General features: G+C 48.5%; 8 protein-coding genes across 8 annotated transcripts; 3 read left to right on the top strand and 5 right to left on the bottom strand.

Moving 5' to 3' along the window:
* Positions 1–340: 340 nt before the first annotated feature.
* afvA_1 (NADPH dehydrogenase) lies at positions 341–1,718 on the top strand (the record flags this gene model as incomplete). The annotated part of the gene is made up of 2 exons (XM_031148591.1): positions 341–421; positions 477–1,718. 2 exons carry the CDS (start codon positions 341–343, stop codon positions 1,716–1,718), a joined length of 1,323 nt encoding a protein of 440 aa, XP_031006304.1.
* A 583-nt stretch (positions 1,719–2,301) lies between these two features.
* bglE (putative beta-glucosidase E) lies at positions 2,302–5,307 on the top strand (the record flags this gene model as incomplete). The annotated part of the gene is made up of 2 exons (XM_031148590.1): positions 2,302–3,445; positions 3,554–5,307. 2 exons carry the CDS (start codon positions 2,302–2,304, stop codon positions 5,305–5,307), a joined length of 2,898 nt encoding a protein of 965 aa, XP_031006301.1.
* A 619-nt stretch (positions 5,308–5,926) lies between these two features.
* On the bottom strand, positions 5,927–7,554 carry LHYA1_G003620 (putative transporter; the record flags this gene model as incomplete). The annotated part of the gene is made up of 2 exons (XM_031148589.1): positions 5,927–7,118; positions 7,202–7,554. The coding sequence occupies 2 exons, from the start codon at positions 7,552–7,554 to the stop codon at positions 5,927–5,929; spliced, it is 1,545 nt and encodes a 514-aa protein (XP_031006302.1).
* A 555-nt stretch (positions 7,555–8,109) lies between these two features.
* On the bottom strand, positions 8,110–10,398 carry cefD1 (Isopenicillin N epimerase component; the record flags this gene model as incomplete). The annotated part of the gene is made up of 6 exons (XM_031148588.1): positions 8,110–8,353; positions 8,421–9,334; positions 9,388–9,399; positions 9,471–9,555; positions 9,605–10,118; positions 10,287–10,398. Coding segments are annotated over 6 exons (1,881 nt in total), but the record flags the coding sequence as incomplete, so codon positions are not given.
* Positions 10,399–11,236: 838 nt separating this feature from the next.
* On the bottom strand, positions 11,237–12,870 carry glnA2 (Type-1 glutamine synthetase; the record flags this gene model as incomplete). Its single annotated transcript, XM_031148587.1, has 4 exons — positions 11,237–11,267; positions 11,318–12,007; positions 12,054–12,372; positions 12,417–12,870. Coding segments are annotated over 4 exons (1,494 nt in total), but the record flags the coding sequence as incomplete, so codon positions are not given.
* A 1,118-nt stretch (positions 12,871–13,988) lies between these two features.
* Positions 13,989–15,250, top strand: yxbG_2 (putative oxidoreductase; the record flags this gene model as incomplete). The annotated part of the gene is made up of 4 exons (XM_031148586.1): positions 13,989–14,098; positions 14,315–14,456; positions 14,509–15,060; positions 15,113–15,250. The coding sequence occupies 4 exons, from the start codon at positions 13,989–13,991 to the stop codon at positions 15,248–15,250; spliced, it is 942 nt and encodes a 313-aa protein (XP_031006285.1).
* A 1,658-nt stretch (positions 15,251–16,908) lies between these two features.
* HNM1_6 (Choline transport protein) lies at positions 16,909–18,605 on the bottom strand (the record flags this gene model as incomplete). Its single annotated transcript, XM_031148585.1, has 3 exons — positions 16,909–17,986; positions 18,043–18,436; positions 18,494–18,605. 3 exons carry the CDS (start codon positions 18,603–18,605, stop codon positions 16,909–16,911), a joined length of 1,584 nt encoding a protein of 527 aa, XP_031006284.1.
* A 1,357-nt stretch (positions 18,606–19,962) lies between these two features.
* LHYA1_G003615 (uncharacterized protein) lies at positions 19,963–22,158 on the bottom strand (the record flags this gene model as incomplete). Its single annotated transcript, XM_031148584.1, has 4 exons — positions 19,963–20,258; positions 20,287–20,610; positions 20,663–21,822; positions 21,875–22,158. 4 exons carry the CDS (start codon positions 22,156–22,158, stop codon positions 19,963–19,965), a joined length of 2,064 nt encoding a protein of 687 aa, XP_031006283.1.
* Between the last annotated feature and the right edge of the window lie 609 nt (positions 22,159–22,767).

Raw genomic sequence — 22,767 nt, 5'->3', positions numbered from 1 at the left:
ACTCGCATCGGCGTTTAGATTGCAAGACAGCACTTTGTGCTGCCCCTCCTCGTAGTGGGGTATTTACATTCGCTTATAAATCAGATTCCACCTTATCCTATCAGTGTGATTCGGACAAGCTCCAGACTTCGGCACAGTCAACTTTCGCATCATGGCATAATAGATTTGTCATTTCAAGAGAGGCTGGCCATTGGTAAGTGACATCACGGCTAAGAACAAGGGTCTGAGCAAAATATATATAACCGCTCGGAAACATCTATAGTTCTCTTCTTTCCATAGATAACATAACTGTTCGTTGGACTTATACTTGCCCCTCCTGCATTCCAATCTTTAAGCAACAATGTCTACGCATCATGCAGTGCCTACGAGGCACGGGGAAACACAAAGCAAGCCGGGAATACCAAATAAGCCTGCGCCAGGCGTGAGTTCCTCAAAAATACCAGAAGCCCAATTTACAAGCACTTACACCTTTACAGATCTCCTACTTTACTCCAGCCCAAGTACCTCCAAGTGGAACGGCATCCGATCCACAGCCAGACAACACGCCAATTCCCAAACTCTTCACGCCGCTCAAAATCCGCGACCTTACTCTTCAAAACCGCATCATTCTCGCTCCCCTTTGCCAATACAGCGCCGTAAACGGACACCATACGGCATGGCATTTCGCACATCTAGGTGGCATCATCTCACGTGGTCCAGGCCTCGCTATAATCGAAGCCACCTCCATAACGCCGGAAGGACGCATCACGCCTGAAGACTCGGGGATCTGGTCCGATGACCACCTAGAAGGGGAATGGGGCCTCAAGAAAATCGTCGAATATGCGCATTCGCAGGGCCAGAAGATCGCTATCCAGATCGCGCATGCGGGTCGGAAAGCTAGCACCGTTGCGCCTTGGTTATCTCACGGTGCTGTGGCTACGAAGGATGTCAATGGATGGCCTGACGAGGTTGTGGCGCCGAGTGCGGTTGCTTATAACGCCGACCATGCGATGCCGAAGGCGTTGAGCCTTGAGGAGATTGAGGATTTGAAGACCGCATGGGTTGCTGGTGTTAGGAGAGCGGTTAAAGCAGGATTCGATGTGATTGAGATCCATAATGCTCATGGATACTTGTTGCATGAATTCTTGTCGCCGGTCTCCAATCACCGCACAGATAAATACGGAGGCAGTTTCGAAAACAGGACGCGATTAACGCTGGAGATTGTGGAGTTGACACGGAAAGAAATGCCCAAGGGAATGCCGCTGTTTTTGAGAATCAGTGCGACTGACTGGTTGGAGCATGACGGGTTCAAGGGGGACTCATGGAAGTTGAGTGATACAGTCAAGCTCGCTCCTTTGCTTGCAGAAAGAGGTGTGGATGTACTTGATGTTTCATCTGCTGGTAATGATCCGGCTCAGAAAATCTCTCCGGGTCCTGGGTACCAAGCTCCATTGTCGAAAGAAATCAAGAAGGCTGTGGGTGACAAGTTATTGGTTGGAAGCGTGGGATCGATTACAAGTGGGAAACAGGCAGAGGCTATTTTGACCGGCAAAGGGGAAGGGAGTCATGGGGATACGGAAGTTGACTTTGCGTTCGTAGGACGCATGTTCCAGAAGAATCCTGGTCTTGTGTGGGCGTGGGCTGAAGAATTAGGTGTAGAGATCAACGTGGCGAACCAGATGAGATGGGGCTTTGGGGGTAGACCTGGGGCACCGAAGAAGCAAAAATCCAGCTTCTAAATAGATTTAGTTAGATCTTGTCATAATATTTTTATTACTGAAAATACAGTATCTTTTCAGGTTCTTTTAAAGCCTTTTCTATGCTTTTCAAAAGCTACGAATATAAGTGTGAGTGAGGAATGGTATAAGTAGTGTGAAGTAGACGGTTTTAGACGCTTGTAATGAACATAATGAACTAACTCAGGGACAGCTTTAACCTGTATAATTCGATTACTACAGTGCATCCTTTGCCCAAGTATCACCTTCAGGCATTGTATAGAAGTGGTTTACTAACGACCTTTGGTATTTTCATCATGATGTTAGAAGAAGCAGGTAAGTTTCAGGGCTGACTTCCAACGTCGCGTAAACGCGTCTCCAATCAATTCAATCAATGCTGGCGGTGTGCAGGAACAGCACTCAAATACATCATCATCGTGTATGCATAGTTTCGTGGACTGAATCAAATTCCCGAGTGGGCTATCTATTTTCTACCTTTTGCATCCTCTTGACCCATTCTCATCCGATGCTTGACTCTATAACATATGACTACCTGAACGAGTAGACCTCGAGATCCCGACCAAAATACAAACATCTCAGCTTCGTCATGGATCGCCAGGAAGAGGCAGGAAGAAGCCGCGAAGGCCTCTTACGCTCATATAACAAGGCAGAAAATATTCCCCTCCGCAAATCCCTCGAAGATGCCTACAAATCCGACACAGATTCCGACATAGATGCCACAGAATTCCTCGACCGAGACCCCCTCAACGAACGCTCCCAATCTCCCGTCACCGCGTACGAACCCGCAAGGCGCCTCCGAAACATTCGCAATGCGTTTGCACGCCGCTCGAAATGCCTCATTATTACTCTCGTAGTCCTTATCATCTTCTGGTCAATACTGGCAGGTGGGGGCTTTTTCTTTTACAAGAAGAGCCCTTACGATGGGCAATCCCCGCCGTGGTATCCTACACCACTCGGGGGAACGGTTACGCATTGGAGTGAGAGTTATAGAAAGGCGGCAGTGCTGGTTAAGCAGATGACGCTGCCGGAGAAGGTTAATATCACTACTGGGACAGGATGGCAGATGGGATTGGCGGTTGGGAATACGGGTCCTGCAAACAAAGTTGGCTTTCCTGCGTTGGCTTTACAAGACGGACCTCTTGGATTGAGGTTTGCGGACAATGCTACGGCTTTCCCTGCTGGGGTTACTGTCGGGGCGACTTTCAACAAGGAGTTGATGTACCAGCGGGGCAAAGCACATGGCATGGAGGCACGATTGAAGGGAATCAATGTCTTGCTTGGACCGTGTGTTGGGCCTTTGGGAAGAATGCCTGCTGGTGGTAGGAACTGGGAAGGCTTCGGTGCTGATCCTGTGCTTCAGGCAATCGCCGCTTCACAAACCATAAAGGGTATTCAGGACGAGGGTGTTATGGCTACGATCAAGCATTTCATCGGAAACGAACAAGAACACTTCAGACAGAGCTGGGAATGGGGTCTGCCAAATGCCATGTCTTCGAATATGGACGATAGGACTCTTCATGAAATGTATGGGTGGCCGTTCCAAGATTCGATCAAAGCCGGAGTTGCCAGTGTTATGTGCAGCTATCAAATGACGAACAATTCCTATACATGCGGAAACTCGAAATTGCTAAACGGTATCTTGAAAGATGAATGGGGGTTTCAGGGGTTTGTGCAGTCCGATTGGCTGGCTCAACGATCAGGTGTAGCAAGTGCATTGGCTGGTCTGGATAGTAAGTAACTCCTCCCGGCATTTATTTCCTCTTTCAGAAGAATGTGGAGGTCATATTTATTCTCCAATGTATTCCTTAATCAGGCACGCTAACTATGGGGACTTGCAGTGTCTATGCCTGGGGATGGCCTCTTGTGGGCGAAGGGTAATTCTCTTTGGGGAGCAGAGTTAACCAAAGCTGTTTTGAATGGCTCTATTCCAGTAAACAGGCTGAATGATATGGTTACTAGAATCGTCGCTTCCTGGTATCAGTTGGGGCAAGACGACAAATCCAAGTTCGATGGCGAAGGACCCAATTTCTCCTCGTGGACAGATGATGAAATGGGACTTATCAACCCTGGGAGTCCTGATGATAAGGATATGAAACTTGTCAACAAATATGTTGACGTTCAGGGCAAAGGCGATGATGCCCATTCGATTGTCGCCCGTCAGGTCGCTGTTGAAGGAACCGTCCTGGTTAAAAATGATGATAATACGCTTCCGTTGAACAAAGATGGCTGGCCGTCTGGTGAAACGCACGATGCTAAATTTCGAGTTGGAATCTTTGGAGAAGATTCAGGAGAAGGTGAAGGCCGAAACGCTTGTGCCGATCGAGGCTGCAATACTGGCACCTTAGGTTCCGGATGGGGGTCTGGAGCAGTGGAATTCCCGTACCTCGTCACCCCAGCAGATGCTCTTGTGAAGGCCTTTAATACGGAACTGGTTTATGTTACGGACTATCCAACGAACCAGCCACCTTTTGAGATTGCCCCTGAGATCTTGAAAGACCAGGATGTCTGCATCGTCTTCGTCAATTCCGATGCGGGTGAAGGGTATATTGCATCTGAGGGGATAAGAGGTGATAGGAATGACTTATTGCTCCAGAAAGGAGGAGAAAAGCTCATAGAGGATGTTGCAGCAGGCTGTGGTGATGGGAAAGGCAGCACCATTGTGGTTGTGCATTCCGTCGGCCCTGTTGTGATCGACAAATGGGTCAATATTCCTGCTGTCAAGGCTATCATTATGGCTAATCTACCAGGCCAAGAGAGTGGCAATGCTATTGCGGATATCCTTCTTGGGAATGTCAATCCGAGCGGCAAGCTCCCGTACACCATTGGCAAATCTCTCGAGGACTATGGTGAAGGCGCCAAGATTTTATATTATCCAAACGGCGTAGTCCCACAACAGAACTTCTCTGAGGGGTTATACATTGACTATCGACATTTCGATAAGTTTGACATCGAGCCTACGTACGAGTTCGGGTTTGGACTTTCGTACACCACCTTCGAGTTCTCCAATCTCGTCATTACCAGCATTCTTCCCAAATCCCAACTTCCGTCTCGCCGCCCTGCTAGTATTACACCACCCAGTTTTGATGACAAGATCCCTGATGCGAGTGAAGCCCTCTTCCCCGAGAACTTCAGAAAGCTGAAGAAGTTCGTTTACCCTTACATTGACAAGCTCTCCGATATCAGCAAAGGAAAGTACCCTTATCCTGATGGATACGATATCAAGCAACCCCTCTCGCAGGCCGGAGGGGGTGAGGGAGGAAATCCCGATCTGTGGGATGTTTACGCCACTGCTGCAGTCGACGTCAAGAATACCGGGGCTTTGCCCGGCAAGGAAGTCGTGCAACTATACGTGAGCTTCCCAGATGTCCTAGGCGAAGCCAAAAACGTGGACTTCCCGGTGAACGTTTTGAGGGGATTTGAAAAGCCATATCTAGACTCGGATGAGACGCAGACTGTAAAGTTCAATCTCACAAGGAGAGATCTGAGTTATTGGGATGTGACGAGGCAGAATTGGGTCATGCCACATGAAGGCTCTATCACGATTAAAGTGGGCGCAAGCTCCAGAGATTTGAAACTTACGGGTTCGTATTAGGTATGTGGGGGGGAAAGGGGTCTTGCAGGAAAGGAAACAAAAACTGGAGTTGGGGTCATATGATTTTGGGTTGAAAATATATTGTATCATAGTAAGGTTGAGTTTGCATCTGGAAGAGCAGTAATCATCCATTGCTTTTATGCAGTCTCCTTATTTTAAATGCCTTGGGGGGAAGCTATTCACTCTCAACGTCAGGGGGTGATATTTGAATATAAGGACTTTGTAGATTCATGTGAGAATATATGGATTTCAAGCTAGCTTAGCGCAACACGAAGCTCGAAGAAGAAATTATAGTAGCTACTAAGTTCGATCCTTCCATATCAAAGTCTACCCGCCCGCAGTTTTTATTTTGGGGTGGGGAAAGATGCGATAGCGGTGACGGAGCTTCTTTCTGCTTTTGCATTAAGGGGAGGCCGTTGTGTAAACTGTACGGTACCGCCGAAAGGAAAGGATATAGTTTTAACTCCGCCGCTCTCTTCTCTGCTATAGATATGATACGCATATATACAACTTCAGTGGATGGCACAAGAGGTTGAGAATGAGAATGAGAAAGTATGGTGGTTTGTTGATTAATATTTCATCAGTATCAAAATATGTTGATGGGTATCTATTGCATAATCTATTCTACAGGTGCAAATTTACTCTTCTGCCTCAACGCAAAGCCGTACTTCATGAATATGAAAGGTACAGGTATAGCAATCGTTGCCACTGCTCCCAAGATGGACATTGCAGGCCCGACACCTAGATTATGGAACATAGGTTTAGCCACAAGGGGAAATGCAGCTGCCAAGACGCTGCGCAGAAAGGTATTTGCAGACACAGCGCTCGCGGCATACAGACCATACGTATCGACGAGAAAATTGATGCACTGTTGAAAGATGGAGTTGAACCCTGCGCCGATGAAGACGGTAGCGAGAACGGGAGACACCCAGAGGATTTTTGGATCGGCCGTCCAGCCGAACCAGAAGAGTCCTATTGCGAAGAGGAATGCACCGATTGCCATGGGAGCAAGTCGCGCTTCGGGAACTGGCTTCCCGTTTGCAGCGTCTGAGATGCGGCCGTACCGTCCCTCGTTCCCGAGATTGATGGCCATGGCGCAGATGACGCCTACGAACAGCCCGAGAAAGGGTAGCGAGCCATCGACAGCACCCCATCCACGGTCTTCTTCGAAGACGATGGGGAAGACCTCGAGCGTCAGGTAGAGCAGCGCATATACGAACGAGGCGTATATCGCAATGCATGTCACCATAGGTTCTGTCGTGAGCAGTATCAGAGGCCGCGAGAGATGCTTCGTGAATATAGTCTTGGGGGACAACTTGATGCGCTCGTGCGGGTGGTAGAGCGCCTCGTTCCCCGTTTCCTTGCGCAGACGCTGTGCTTTCTTCTTCAGGAGAACAGGGCTGTACATTTCGGGCAGGCAGAAAATACAGACTGCCAGGGTGGCGAAGACCCAAATGGCTTCGATATACTCGGTCCATCGCCAGCCCAGATGGGGATTGACCAGCAGCGCAGATCCAATCAATGGCCCGAGGGTTGGGCCACCCACTACAGCCACGGCATAGAAGCAAATGGCTGTCCCTCGCGCTTTGGGGTGCCAGATATCTCCCAGCGCCGCTGAGACATTGCTGACGGGTGCAGAACCGAAAAGCCCCCCGAAAAACCGGGTAATGAAGACGGATTGCGCGTTCTTACTCGTTGCCGTACCGATGGAAAACAGACCCAGGCAGAACAGCGCTGGCAGGATCGAAACCCTCCTGCCCCAGAGTTCTGACACAGGAGCCCAGCACAGTGGACCGAAGGCAAAGCCGAGACTAGAGTACGTTTTCATGTTAGCAATGCCATCTTGCTTGCCCACTCGAAGTGAAGTGAGCGTGGCGGGCGTGATGCAACTTACATGTACAACGATATAGAAAGAACAGAAACTTCAGAACTCACACCCATGTACTCGGCAACAACATTCCCAGCCGGCGAGATGATACTCGATCCCAAACTCGCAGCCAGCGCCAAAAACCCCAGCTGCACCGTGATCCAGCTCTTATACGCGGGTGACCAATTCCGGGGATTCTCCTGGTCGGCGTCTCCTTCCCAGCCAACGATGTTGGAGTCTCTCTCTTGGGTTTCCACGTCTTCATTTGCTTCTACGTCTTCTTTTGACGTCGGCGGCGCTGTCTCTTCATCGTTGGGTGGCGTGGCTGTGTCCCATACTACGCGTTCCTCAGGGGCTCGCGTATGGTAGGTGGCAGACATTGTGTCTACCTAGGCCTAGTTATAGTATACACAACTAAATCGTGTATTTTGGTATGCATCAGCATGTCCATGTCCAAGCCCTCCCACATATATACATTTCAAAGGCAAGGCAGAGAAAGTCAGTGCGGAGCGCGCCGAACTACGTTATAATTACCGTGTTTGTTCGTGCCGGATATAATTATTAGTTCGAGTGTCAAAGACTGCCTTATCGTAGCGGGAGACGGACCGGACGGTAGATGACGTTATTGATTCGCTGGCTCATACTTGTATGATCTATAATTATTTCCGTTTGTGGTTAGCTTACTTGTGCAAGTACGGATTGCGGAAACATACATCCTTTAGGGGGCGAAGAGCGAAGAGCGAAGGGCCGTGCCGAATCATATGGCGAATATAAATATATCGCCCTGTAATACTGTAGCCCCTGACAGCAAATTCTGCTATGATCACCAACTACAACAATCTCTTGAAGAATTTATCCTGAACATTTGGAAGTAAGGGATGAGAAAGGAGATATCTTTCATATCCAGGTCCTATCTACCAAATCTAGCCTCAGCTCTACAACTGCGCCTTGCCCAACTTCAAGTCTTCCCAATGATCCCTCCTGAATTCCACATACGTATGTCCCCTCCCCTTCTCATCAACCCACAACACCGTATCATCAGCCTTTACCTTTTCCGGATCAACGCCTTCTTCACGCAGTGGTACTTTGTTCTGCTTGTTGTTGTGGATAGGCGTCATTTCCTTCACGATGCGGATGAAGACCGGGACTGCGTATCTGGGGAGCTGGGTGCGTGAATGTCTGACGATGAGATTAGCACTCGGAAAGTAAGGTGTTGGGTGTGAAGAAGAGAGGGGCAAATGCATACTTGAGAAGGCCGGCAAAGTCAAACGTGTGCTTCGCATGGGGGTCAATGTAGACGGCCGCACATCCAGCCCTTCCATCATGAGATGGCAGCGCCACACCATAGACATTGGCCTCGACGACTCCGGGAAAGTGTCCTAGGACCTCTGCTACTTCTGCCGTGCTGACATTCTCTCCTTTCCACCTGAACGTATCGCCGAGTCGGTCCATGAAGAACCATCTCCCATCCCCTGTTCTCCGAAGCGCGTCACCACTTCGGTACCACAAATCCCCTTTCTTAAACACGTCTCTCTCAAACTTCTTCATCGTTGCTTCGGGGTTGTTGAAATAGCCTGCAAATTGCTTCACATTGGCGACTTGCACAATGACCTCGCCCCCTGTTTCATATGGCTGTCTGTAGGCGAAGCCTGTTTTCGGATTCCGCGCAATGGCGCCAGACGCCTGGTCTATAAGCACTGGGACAATGAGATTCCGGTTATTGTATCTGGCTATCGCGCCATGATGGCCTACACAGGCAGCTAGATAGTCACCTCTGCAGTAATTCACCAGTCCGAATACCCCTTCGGACGAGTTGAAGAACTCGACGACTTCAGGCACGTTGAAGCGTTCCCGGAATTTGATCCAGACGTCGGGACGGAGGCCGTTGCCGTACATGCCCCGAACGTTGTGGTCTTTGTCGAGAGGTGAGGGGGGTGCTGCGAGTAGGTAGCGGGCAGTCTCGCCGACGTATGTGATCCAGGTGGATCGAGAATCGTGGACTTCGCTCCAGAATCGCGAGGTGCTGAATTTCTTGCCGATGCAGAGCGTGATGCCCCACATCATCATAGTCATTGCCTGGACGCCGCCGGTTCCATGGTAGAAGGGCATACCGTCGTACCATCTATCGTCGTCTTTCATCCACAAGATACCTGTTGCTTTCTGTTTACGTTAGTTTGCTTTCCAGAAAGCACATATCAAAGTATTATACGCACCGCAGCTCCTTGCTAGAAGACATAATAATGTTAGCTACTTCTTTGGGCTGTGTTCTGAGAGTTTGGGACACTGTCAGAAATACTTGGAATGAAGGAACTTTGGATTGACTTGCCGCAAATCCTCGATCAATCTTAAACGGCACTCCCTTTGGCATACCCGTTGTTCCGCTTCTCCAATCAGAATTTCCTCTTCCAAAACCAGATATCACAAACCTACCTAGTATAAAACATAGCCATAGGCCAATCACCCCTCACACCCTCCCTCAACCCATCCTCCATCCTCTCCCCACTCAACCCTTCAATCTCCCTCCTAACCTCCTCCCCCATAACAACAGTCCTCATACCAAACCCCTCAATCCCCACCCTCTCCTCCTCAATCCTCCTCCGCAACCCCCCATCCTCATCAACGCACAACAGCTTTGCCCCACTAGCCCCCAAACAATGCACCAGCGCCCTGCCCCCCAGATTGTAATTGATCATCGCGGGTGCCGCGCCAATGGCCCACAGTCCCAGCCACGCAAAGATAAACTCCGGGTTGTTCATAAGGTAGAAGCCCACATAATCGTGCGGTCTCACGCCTTGCGCGAGGAAGAACCGCGCGTATTGGTTTGCACGTACGGAGGTTTGCGCCCAGGTGTAGCAGCCGGTCCGCGACCAGATGCAGTCACTGTTTGGGTGGGCCAGGACCGAGGCTTCGAAGAAGTAGTAGAGTGATTGGCGGTTGTTTTTTACTAGGCGGGGAATTAGCATGCTATAATGTGTTGTTTAGGTTTAGGTTTGGGTTTGGGTTTGCTAATCAGAAAGAGAGTGTGTATGTGTGTGTCTGTGTGTGTGATATTTTGATTAATGGGATGGGATGGGTTGGAGAGAGGATTGGGGTGTATGTAATGTTAAAGTACCGGCTTCAGTATACATCTTCATAACACTCCTCACACGCCGTATATCTCTCACGTCTCGTCGGATAGCATATTTGGCATCGAGATACATGCCTGCCGCGACGGCTGCTGTCGTTACTGAGAACCATATTGATTAGTAACAGAAGACTCGAAGCTCGAATTGACTTTAATATGATTGACAATAACTAATTGTAGATTATCGTCCAGCTTGATCACCCAACATCGAAGCTGACTGCTGACGTTGAAAGGTACTACAGTACATGGGCATGGTACCAGCTTGCAAATGCGGGGTAGTGTAAACCCTCCGGGCAAAATCCGGGGAAGAAAGAGCTTGTGCTGGTTAAGAATCTCACTCACCTAACGCCATCTAGGTCTCTTTGCTAACTCGCTCGCGCAAATGATTACAAACAAACACAAGATCGATCACGACTTCACAAAGGAATGGATGATATCTGAAAACGTCTCTGGGAGTTCAAGCTGGGAAGGAAGACTGTACTCGGGAAGATTGCCTACTGGTAAAATGCACTACAACGCCGAGGTAGGCAGGCAGGGCAGGCCTGCGTGACCCCGCGTCCAGCTATTGGCTGAGCGGCTACAAGTACGGAGACTGCAAGGTATTGTACGTTTCTATGCATTGCATCTATCCTAATTGTAGGGGCGGGCAACTTTGCTATCAAGATCGGTGTTTAAAGTCCGAAGTAAGTGCGTGACGAGGTAGCTAGCGGTTGACATGAAGATATGCTTGTCCAAGTATCAAGAAATAGGCTGATCCACATTTCACTTCTCTGAAAAACGCAGACGCAGACACAATGATGTATGGACTCCTCTTCATGGAGAGGCGGATAGCTCGTTTATCTCGTCATCTAAACCAAAAAAAACTGACCCGCTTGCAATTAAGGACCAAGGGAGGGAATCTCATCCAGTGTACAAAAGTAGTGTTATAAACATGGCGATCAAACCGCTTCAATGTATCTTCGCACCTCCCTATTCCAAAAGTCAGTATAAACGAATGAATCCTTAGGATGCTAACATACCAATCTGTTACAGCTTCGTCCCATAATCGAATCTCGTGTTCTCTCGTTCCACCATAATGCTCCACGAATTCATCACCAAACACTTCTCTAGCGATACTTTCAGGTTTCATGAATCTCTCAGTCGCCTCCTTTAGACTCTTTGCCAATCGTACTCCAGGATCAGCCTTCCCACCAACATCTTGTCCCTTGCCAAGAGGAGGTTGCTTGATCTCAAGCTTCTTCTCAACCCCTCTCCAGCCTAATGCCAAGATGGAGGAAAGAACAAAATACGGATTGGCATCTGCTCCTGGAACTCGGACTTCGAACCGCGTCGCTCCTGGCTTGGATGTAGGAGGTGCGATTAAGCGGATTGATGCGGCTCGATGCTCAAGACCCCAGGATACAGTTACTGGTGCCCAGAAATTCTCCACCAAGCGTTTATACGAGTTGACTGTAGGTGCAAACAGCGGCATGATATCTGGAAGTCCTTCAAGGAGACCAGCTAAGAAATGTCGCCCCATGTCGGACAAATTCGCGATATCGTCGTATTTAGCTTCCGTGTCTTTCTTTTCACGGAAGAAGAGATTCTTGCCATCTTTGTCAACGATTGAAATATGCATATGCCCACTGTTCCCGGGTAGTCCTTGTCTTGGTTTCGCCATGAAGCATGGAGTGATTCCGTATTGAGTCGCAACTGATTTGACAACATATCTGCAGAACATTAGCCAGAATATCATAGAATAGCTTAGGTACTGACTTGAAAAGTCCTGCTTTGTCTGCCATTTGTTGTATTTCTCCAAAAGATAATGCAGCCTCGAAAACTCCAGGTCCACTCTCCGTATGCCAACCTTCTATTCCACAATTGAACTTCTCGCAAGCATCAAAAATTCCGTAATAGTAGTCCTTGTTATGGACAGGTCGAGTTAAGCTGTATCCGAACATGCCTTCGGTCAAGGAGGGAAGTGAGTTGACCGGATTGTCTCGGAGGAAGGTGGCAGTCGAGGAGTTATTTCGTTCTGCGAGGGGGCCATTGGAATCGCTTGTTGGGACTTTGAATTGGAAGAATTCGTACTCGGCTGTCATTGTTAGCGGAGGTCTTCTATCTTTTGGGGGGTCTTACCTCCAGCCATTGCGCCCAATCCCTTTGCATGTAACTTCTCCAACGCAGTCTTCAAGAGCCCTCTTGGACAGGCCGAGACTGGCTTGCCAGAATCTGGTTCGAAGAAGCTGACCAGAAAGAAAGGCACATTGTCCTCCCACGGTATCCTCCTGAAGCTGGTCAAATCGGGAATAGCGATAAGATCGTGGTATCCATTCTCGGCATTGCTAATCTTCAGCTCCTTGAAATATGTCTGATCGTGCATGTCCCAGCCAAATATGACAGAGCAGAATCCAAAGCCTTCTTTCGCAACGCCCAAGAATTTCTTCTTGGAAATTAACTTGCCGCGCAGGATGCCATCGACGTCAATACCGGCAAGCTTTACTTTGGAGTCATTTTCCAGGAGCCTTGGCAGCGAATCAAGAGTGACCTCTGCTTCTTTCTTGTCAGGCATCGTGGGGTATTTTTCGACAAGACTTGGAGGAATTGGAGTATGACAATTGCTCAAGACTCCGATTTGAAGTTCTAAAGGTCACTCAATTGCAGGACAAGGGAATGAATTTATCGGAGAGGAGGCTGTGGTGCGACAAGAACCAAGCAAGGAAGAGAGCACCTCCTTACGAGTACCTAGGTACAGTAAGGTAGGGGTAGGTAGAAAGAAAAGACGATAAGAGAGCGGGGTGGGGTCGGGGAGTTGGTCATTAGCTCACCGTGGTACTGGGAGCGACCAATCAGCGAGCTCTATTTCAGCTGGCAGCGGCAACGTCATAGTAAAGCTGGGTACAAAAGGAGGCCGGAACCCGGACAGGACAGTAGCTATATACCGTAGCTTGAGGTACTTGAGGTACTTGAAGTGAAGTACCGTACACGTACACGTACCTAGAACGGAATGATGCTTTTCGCAACATGTCACGACTTCCGATCATCTGACTACATTACGACTCGGGTTCTCGAGTAAGAGAATGGGGAATCTGATACCACTTTTGGGATAGGCGCGTCGATTGTCATGAAGAATGGCGGGGCACCGTTTTCTTTGACACATCGCCATCAGGCAGATATTGACTCGGGGGTGATGGAAAAACCCACATGCACGCAGTTACGAGTAAGGTCAAGGTGGTTAAGCTTCGGGAGCGATAAGAGAAGAGAGGAGAGACGAGGCGGGGAGGCTCATTAATTTTAATACGGGCCGAGAACGGCGTTTGACACATTGATAGAGCATACAGCAGTAGCCCTACGTTATACCCTTAATACCCTACCCTACACCTACACCCTACACCCTACACCCTACACACCTTTTTTCTTTGTGTGTGCAAATAAATAACTTGCCTTCTTCATCGCCATCTCCCTCACCCTCTGCCAAACCACATCTTGCTCTTACAACCCTCCAAAAACACAGATATATCTTATCGCATTCCTTTAAACTGTGCGTCTATCTATCCTATCTTCTCGTCTTCTAGTCGCGGTAAAAGGCAATCATAAGCGAGATCGGGACGCCCGTCTCCTTTTTTGCCTTTGTCTTCACCACGAGGAGTCATTTTTGAGGAAACACATTGCTAATTGAAGCCCAGATTCGCTTTCCGTGCAACCTACAGGATGACGGAAGATAGCTCGCGAACCAGCAGCAGTGGTGCTGTCCACACCATCAATAGCTTTGCTATGGGCAGACTTCATGGCAAGAATGCTGTAGTCACCGGAGCCGCCGGGTTAGTGATGATTCTTTTACTCTATTTCCAGAAACCTTTGAGGCCGTCGAGCGGTAGCTTTGAAGAGCAGGAGGCAGCTTCTTAAAGTGCAGAATCTGTTTTCCCACGTGACATGCACTTTTCTTGGCTTCTGTTTAGATCTTGGAACCCTTTTCAATTTTCAAGATGGAAGAATCGCTATTACACGTAGAGTTTCCCCTGCTTACAATCTGATAGTGGTATTGGTCTCGAAACATGCATCCTTTTCGCCAAAGAAGGTGCCAACGTCCTCATGGCCGACATCTCCGCCCCAGCCCTCGAGAAAGCATCAGCCAAGCTCAAGCAACTCGTTCCCTCAGCCCACAAAGTTGAGACCCAAGTAAGCTTTCCCTCCCCAAAACCTTGCGCATTACATCTACTTACAAAACCAGGTCTGTGATGTCTCCAAAGAAGCCGACATCAAAGCCCTAGTCGACCATCTCGATGCCTGGGGCGGCATCGACATCATGTTCAACAACGCCGGCATCATGCACGCAGATGACGCAGATGCCATCGACACCCCTGAGAAGATCTGGGATCTGACGCAAGCTATCAACGTCAAGGGTGTTTGGTTCGGCTCCAAGCATGCAATTATCTCCATGCGTAAACACGGCAAGACCAGAGGCTCAATCATCAACACCGCTTCCGTGGTGGCACTCGTAGGCTCGGCTACTCCCCAGTTAGCATATACTGCTAGCAAAGGAGCCGTGCTGGCCATGACGAGAGAGCTAGCGATCGTGCATGCGAGAGAGGGCTTCAGGTTCAACGCGCTCTGTCCCGCGCCGCTAAACACGCCGCTGTTGCAGGATTGGTTGGGAGATGACCAGCCCAAGAGACATAGGCGTACAGTCCACTTCCCGGGTGGAAGATTTGGTGAGGCTATTGAGCAGGCGCAGGCGGTGCTGTTTTTGGCGAGTGATGAATCTAGCTTTATCAACGGTCAGGTGAGTGATCTTACAGTTGCTTGGAAGAATGAGCGGTGCTGATTTATTTTAGGACTTCGTTGTCGATGGGGGCATGACAAAAGCATATGTCACACCCGAGGGCCCTCCCTTGGAAGGACCAAAGAACAACGCTCTTCTATCCGAACAAGTCGATGCTATTCGAGGAACTGGTGTTCCCAAGGGCCCCTAAACCTTTTTCTAACGGCACAAATTTCATTTCGGCTTCCTATCTCTGCCTACGACCAAGTTGAGGACCTTTAGCGTTTGCTTTCGCAATACCTTTCAGCATAGACTACATTGGATTATTCTTGCGTCACGTACGATCGATGGTTGGGCGTTTGGGATCTGATTATTCCATAGATTGTTAGTATTGGATTCCTAGCACAAGATATGAGTTATGCCAATGAATGCAAGCCGGATGAAATATACTGGTGCATAATGTCTGTTATTTACACTAAGTAATTCTCCGGTGGAAAATCGTCTAGTTTCACTATTATGCCAACTCCCTACTCCATCCTCCCTCTCTCTCCCTCTCTCATCCAAACCCCTCACTACACCGGACATTTCTACATCCACATCAGTAAACACCTCTACCCCACCCCACGCCTCACGAGAACGGAAACTCACGTATGAAATACCAGGCATGATACAATGCCCATTAGAATCCTACCACCAGATCAATCAGCCCTTGCCCTAACCCCCAACGCCCACCACGTCACAGAATGAGAAGACTTACAGGCGCCCCCACACAAGTAGAGCAAGATTTGCTCTCGCAGCATTTATAATAAGTCTCAGCCGTTGCAGACGCGACAAGGGTCATGAAGGCGATAGCGAGGGTTTGGAAACGCATTTTTGATACTCGTTTATTCGTTGTATGTAGATGTAAGAGCGGAAGTGGGAATAGAGTTGAGAGTGTTGATTGAGTTGATTGATGGTGAAATAATAATGATAGATGACGAAAAGTCTTTCTCTTTATATACCTACCTACGTACCTACTCGACCAAGTAACTTACACGCACGAGGTGCTCGTCCGAAAAAGCTTATTTAGGAAATAAGGAAGGCCCCACTATCTCAAATCCAAGTATTGTAAAGGAGGAGGAGCGAAGGATCACCTTGTGTCTAACGATCGGTAGGTAGTGCCTACTGTCCTTAATTAATGCGCTCTGGGAAGAAACGCGTGTATAGGATGCGCTATGAGATATAGTAGAGGGAATCCTGCATCCTTGACCGAGTGAGGTACCTCGGTATTCATTGGTTGATTTGTTGGTTGGGGAATTAGTTAATTGTGCTTCTATTTATGTTTCTAGCTTCACCGCAACCGCACTTATGCCCTGAAACACACTCAACCCGCCTCTACCTAATTGCCTTGTTTTGTAGAGCAGAGCAGAGCAGAGCCTTGGTCTGGGTCAGTTATATTTTTAATTGCTTCAATTCATTGGATAGATACTAGATACTAGATAGGTAGAGTAGATAGGTAGGATGATACGGATGATATAGAGTAAGTAATTTACCGGATTTAGGATCTTGTAATTAATGCAAATGCATTTAGCGTAGCTAGAGACTCAATGTACTTCCCCTTCACTTTTCATCTACCTTTCTTTTCTTATTCTTATAAGTTTTTGTATGTTAGGGTTATATCTACGCTCTTGTATATAAGCATTATACTTGGTATACTGGTCAAAGTCTTATAGAGCCAAACGTTGTGTAAAATCAGTAGAGAAATTATGCAATTATAATTTCTTCCTTTGATTTATGTTCTCATATAAATAGTAAATACACGCAGTAGAGGTATACAAAGATCTCGAAATTCTCTTTTAGAAATCCGATCCCTTAAAAATGGTTGAGTGATTAGAATATTGCCTCCTCATTACCCGCCACTTCCTCATACCTCTCCTCGCTATTCCTATAAGTCTTCTCCCCCCTTATCCGCCAATACACCAACACCGCGCCCAGAACCAGCACATAAACCACGCACACATAATTCATATTCCCTGCATTAACCGGCATCACCGGTGGGAAGCTATACATCACCAGCGTAAATGCCGTCCACGCAAGTAGCACCCAGTTTGCCACCAACCCGTACTTCCCCGCCCAAAACGGCCCATGCCGTATACTATCCCGCCCGCGTACCAACAAACACAACACCGGAATACTATACGAAACGTACAACAGCACAATGCACGCCGTCACCATGCTGTTGAATGCCGTGTGCGAACCCAGATACAATAGTCCCAGCACGGCAACAATGCTACAAGAAGCCACATGCGCGTTAAGCGGTCCGTCTAGCACGGGATGAATCTCCGCCAGCCAGCTTGAGCCCGGTATCCCGCCATCGCGCGCAAAGCTCCAGCACAGCCGGCTCTGCCACGTATGGCTCGCAATCAGACAGCCCAAGCCCGTGATGATTACCGCACACTCCAGCGCGACGGCGCCACGGCGCGACGATAGGGCTTGGTGGAAGAGCTCGAGGATCGGGACCTTGGTGGGCGTGTTGAAGAGGAGGGGCAGCGAGGACATGGAGAAGAACATGGAGATGCTGTATAGCCAGCTTGTGGCGAAGCCGATGGCTATCGTACCCATGATCGCGATGGGGATTGTGCGTTCGGGGTGCTGGACTTCTTCTGCGAGGTGCGTGGCGCAGTCGAGACATGCAAAGGCCCAGTTAGTGTTGATGAGGCCGACGATAAAGGCGATGGTGTTGGAGTCCCAGCCGGTGTTGTTTTCAAAGTGCACGAAGACGAAACGGGGGGATTGGTGCGTGGTAGCGGTGCTGGGGACCGTGATGAGAATGGTGGTGAAGGAGAGGAGGGAGAACCAGAGCGTGAAGGTTGCGATGCGGGGGAGGTGACGGCCGTAGCAGTTAAAGATGAAGGCGAAGGCATTGACGAGTTGGTAGGCTAGGACCACCATCCAGGGGCGGATTTCACTTTCATATGGTTAATAGGATTCAGAGAGGAGGGAGGAGAGGCTTAGGTGACGAACAGAGTTGGATGCGTGAGCTGTATACATCCCACAATAGCACTACCCAATCCCAACGATACACTCGCCGAAGTGAAGATACTCCCAGCCCAAGCAAACCACCCCGTGAGGTAACTAGCAAACTTGCCATAGCCCTTAGGAGCCAGTTCACCCGCCCAGAAATACTGCCCCCCAGCATTCGGCAGCGCACTAGCCAATTCTGACAACGAGATACCGACACAGGTAGAAACAAGAGCAATAAGCATAATGCCATACACGACCAAGACCGGCCCTCCAGAATTAATCCCAGTCACGAGCGCAGTCGATATGCCAAACCACGAATTCGTGAGCGAGAACCCAACACCTAGAAGTGACCAGACGGAGAATTTCCGCTTCATGCCTTGCGCATATCCCATTTCTATTTATTGCCAGAAGAATCAGTAAATCATCTTATTTAACCTTGACAGTCACCTACGCGCAAGCTTCGCAGCATCTGAATCACCCGCCGTGCTATCATTATCCGATACCTCAGCGCCATCCCATTCTAGGGGACTAGTCGAAGGACTGTCATTTTTGGGGAATGCCATGCTGGTGAGTCCGTATGCGTTGGACTTCATCTGTATACCTATGAGGTAGTACAGTAGGTAGATTTGGACGTCCCGGCCCGCGAGTCATGAAGTTGTGAGATTTTGGCAAGCAACTGCCAACAGCACGATAACAATCTATCTACAGTACGCTAACAATCTACCTAGATCTGGCTGTCGCAGGTCTGAAGTCCTAGTAAAGATGTAACTATAATGACAGGCATTGGTACCTACTGTACTGTAGGTAGGGAGTGACCGAGGATAGTGCAGTTAACATAATTGATCTGTACGAGTACGAGTATCTACAGTATGCAGTGATGTGGGGTTCCTAATCTACCTCCGTAAATCTGAGCCAAAACCTTCTCCGATCCGGCGCATGGTAAGTTTTACAACCCCTATATTAATCAAAACGCTTCATTCAAGTCATACACTAGGTACTAAACACTACACTACCTAGTAGTCATTCATTGACTTCGGGATGTGTACCGAGTAACATGAACTTAAAAATGTCGCTCCCCTCCCATCGGCTTTTGAAATGCTTTTACCGGTACATTACGATCCTGCCGGGACACTGACCGACACGGATAAGGCATTAAATTTACCCTTCATGTTCTTCTGCCTTTTATTTTGCCCTTGAAAAGTTCTTAAGGTGTGAGGATGTATGTACAGTAGAGCGAGTCAGCCCTTTATGGTCCTTCTTATTAACTATCCTGCGCCTCTCGTTTCTATCGGATTTTCCTTTTCTCCATTTCCTTAGGGCTAGAACTCATCCTTTAATGAATTGCACTTTGAAGAGCGAGACAGGAGACTTCTATCTGCTTGTCTATTTCTCTTCTTCCGTTTGTCCTTTCGAGCTTCGAGGCCAGTCACGTGGTTTATATGAATCTTCGCATTTTTGCAACCCAGAGACCAGAAATTGGCTTTCACGGAATTATTCTTGGCAATAGTATCTTGCATAAGAGGTGTTTTGAAAATGTAAAGAGCGAAATCCAGAGCACTGTGTAAGAAGGTATAAGCGAACTCCCGAGTGTACAATATATCTGCAAGTTCTCATTCCATGAACCAAAAAATTGCAAAACCTTGAGGCCAACCGAAGTTGCCCACAGGAGAACCCCTAGCAAGCCTGCATTAAAGGGGTTTTACAATTCCTACTTGCCCAACACAATTTGCTCTGACCCACTTGGCCAAGTGGGCGCCTGTTGTGTTTGACGACAGATATTGTCTTAAAATTGAATAAGAAGTATATAGATTTTATGCTTTGGCGCCGAAGATTTAGCGATATTGCTGTGGGAGGGCCATGGAAATTACAAGTGCTTAAAGCCTCTCGATACACATCCTATCACCGATTCACCCACCATACCTAAAGCGCAGGTTCAAACCCCTCAACATCTACCTTCCACCCAACCGGAAACCGCGCCCCCTCACTCCCATCCCAACCTCCCGCCATCATCGCCACAGCCAGCAGCAAACTCCCCGACGCTGGAAAATACGGCGTCGCTACCCTGGGCCCCCCAATCGGCATCCCCACATCATCAAACGCAAAACCAGCATGCAGCAAATACTCGACCGCTTTTCCCGGCCGCCCGAGTCTTGCGGCGTTCATAGCTAGCATGGGGAAGTCCCAGCCAAAGAGATGTGCAAAATCCCAGAGCGAAGCTATTTTGTCGGCCGTGTTGTGCAGTACTGTTAGATTGAGATCCGCGGTTGGGGGTAGGAGGCCGTAGATGCCTAGTCATGGCGGGGTGATCGTAGACTGTAGTGGCGTCCGTCCACATGTTTGGCATGTCTTGGTAGATGGGGTAGGTGTCGTTGATTATGGGGAGGGGAGCGAGGTTCTGGGCTACGTGCAGCCAGGAAGGGGGGATGGGGAGGTGTTGGCGGGTTTTCCATTGTGCTGCTATGGTGAGGCCAAAACGCCAGTAGGCGAGTTCGAACGTTGGGTTGAACGTTGCGTTTGGGGGGGTGTTTTCGGAGACTGGGTACATTGGGGGACCGAGGTCGTAGAAACCTGTTTCAGGTCATTATTTGTTCCAATGCGAATATAATGAGGTGATGCATACCTGTTGAGGTGTTGTACCAAGCAAAAGAGACCATGAACTCAGCCGATTGTGTCAATATTTCATCCCATCTCTGCAGAGTGTTCTGGGTTGGGAAAGTCCTGTACTCGTTTTCAGCGAGATAAAATGGATGCGGCTGTTGCCATATCAAGAGCGAGTTGATTTCTCCGGGAGCTGACCTCCCTGATGGATCACTCATCTTGCCCCATCGAGCACCGGTATAACCCTGATATTGCGCTCTTTGAATAGAAGTTGGTAGGAACCGCTCATAGACTCCAGGCATGCTTCGATTCAACAACGCCCATTTTCCCCATCGGCCCCAGTGCATCAGATGCCACACAACCATCTCCAGATGGAATTTCCCGTACCATCCATTGTTTACAAGCCCCGATTCCTGAGGCGGGTCCTGTCCAGCTTCATTGACTGCAAGAAGGTATTGGGAAAGTATAATTCTACGCTGAAGCTCGGTGGCATTTTCATTATTTGATCTGGTGAGATCAATAAAAGCGCCAGTCTCCCAGTAATCTTGCCACCAGTCCGCTGATGATTTGGCAATTAAACTTGCATCGTCTCCAGCTTGATTACTCTTTCGCGAGAAGTTAACCGTCAAGTCTAAACTCGAATCTCCTCTTGGCTGGAGGACATATCGGTGAGTAGAGTTCGATGGTCCATTTATCAAAGCGTATCCGGACCACTGAATCGCTGTGTAATACGTAGTTTTATCAATGTTATGGGTAATTTGGGCTTGCTTTGGGCTCTTTTGGAGTGAAGTAGAGTGCTGTGATGTAGCATTCCAAACTCCGACAAATGGAGCATCGAATTTGTTGACATCTGAATACGGGTAGTCGAAGAATACACCCAGTTGGCCGCCTTTCAAAAGATCAGATTCGATTTGAATAGCAACAGAGTCAGAACCTGGGTCCACGTAAGTCTTGACAATCACTTGTGATCCCGAGACCTTAAACTGAGAGACGATCGTCCCAGAGTAGAGGTCTAAAGTCTGAGATTTATCTGACAAGTCTGTCTCAGTAACAGTTTCGTTGCCAAACCAAAACCCAATTCGTCCAAGGTTGATCCGCTGAGGGTTCTGTACCATCCAGTTGGATATGAGTGGTTCTGCGGGATTTGACTGGTCATAGTTTACAAGTCTGCCATGAGTCCACCTAGTCCCGGCCCATCAGCATGGTTTTCCTTCCGAGTCAAAGTCTAGCTTACCAGTCCAAGCCTGTGAAATCTGCCGGTGAGGTTTGGCCTGGTGCTATTGGCAAAGAGAAATTATGCCAGCCCCAAGATGAAAGAGTGCCAAATGGCATGAACGTTTGCAGGCCGGTTATATCAACTCCAAAGGCAAAGTTGCCATTACCTACTTGGACGGGAGTTGAATTGGAACTCGCATTTCGAACTGGGTTGAAGCTCTGCACTACCTCTTTGCGGTTAATCTTTGAATAGGCGGGCGTTAAGCAGATCGCCACTGTTAGTATGGAGGCCCAGACCCTCATCGCAACCACTTCAATGGTGTACTTGAAGCAGCGAGGCTATCCTTTGAAATTTCAACTCCTACACCCAACTAGTCCTGGATCTTTGGGACGACAATATATTTGACTGCGGGCAAGGGTAAAAGGAGGAAATAAAACACGAGTTGATGTTCAAATTGAAGATCAGAGCTTCACCTATACTTAGGTACTTAATCATCACTGAAACGAGGTACACTACCTAATTTTCAGGTCGCCAACACGATGATCATTGCTATTTTACCTCTGGTTCGGTATCTCGGGCAAATTGGAATGAATTCCAAGATACAACAAGTGGAGATGAACCTACATATATTGTGGTTTCTGGGGAAGTTGAGAGAGCGGAGAGGCGCGGGGTAACCTGGGTAAACTCATCCTCGAATCAGGGGCAGGCATGCTGCTTCAGGCTAGAACGTCACTGAAAGTTTAGTGGGTAACCCCTGAAATTCGATGCTACCGAGCGCCCTGTTTCTGGCTTTATTTCTCGAGGGCCTCAAACTTTGAACTACAGTACATGTATGCAAACTGCTTGTCGTTGATATTTCATTACCCAGAAGTTGAACCCGTCACCTATTGTTCCTCCAAAAGTCAAACCAG

Source organism: Lachnellula hyalina, assembly GCF_007821495.1.
Source record: "Lachnellula hyalina strain CBS 185.66 chromosome Unknown contig00047, whole genome shotgun sequence".
NCBI lineage: Eukaryota > Fungi > Ascomycota > Leotiomycetes > Helotiales > Lachnaceae > Lachnellula > Lachnellula hyalina.
This window is presented reverse-complemented; position numbering and strand designations above follow the sequence as displayed.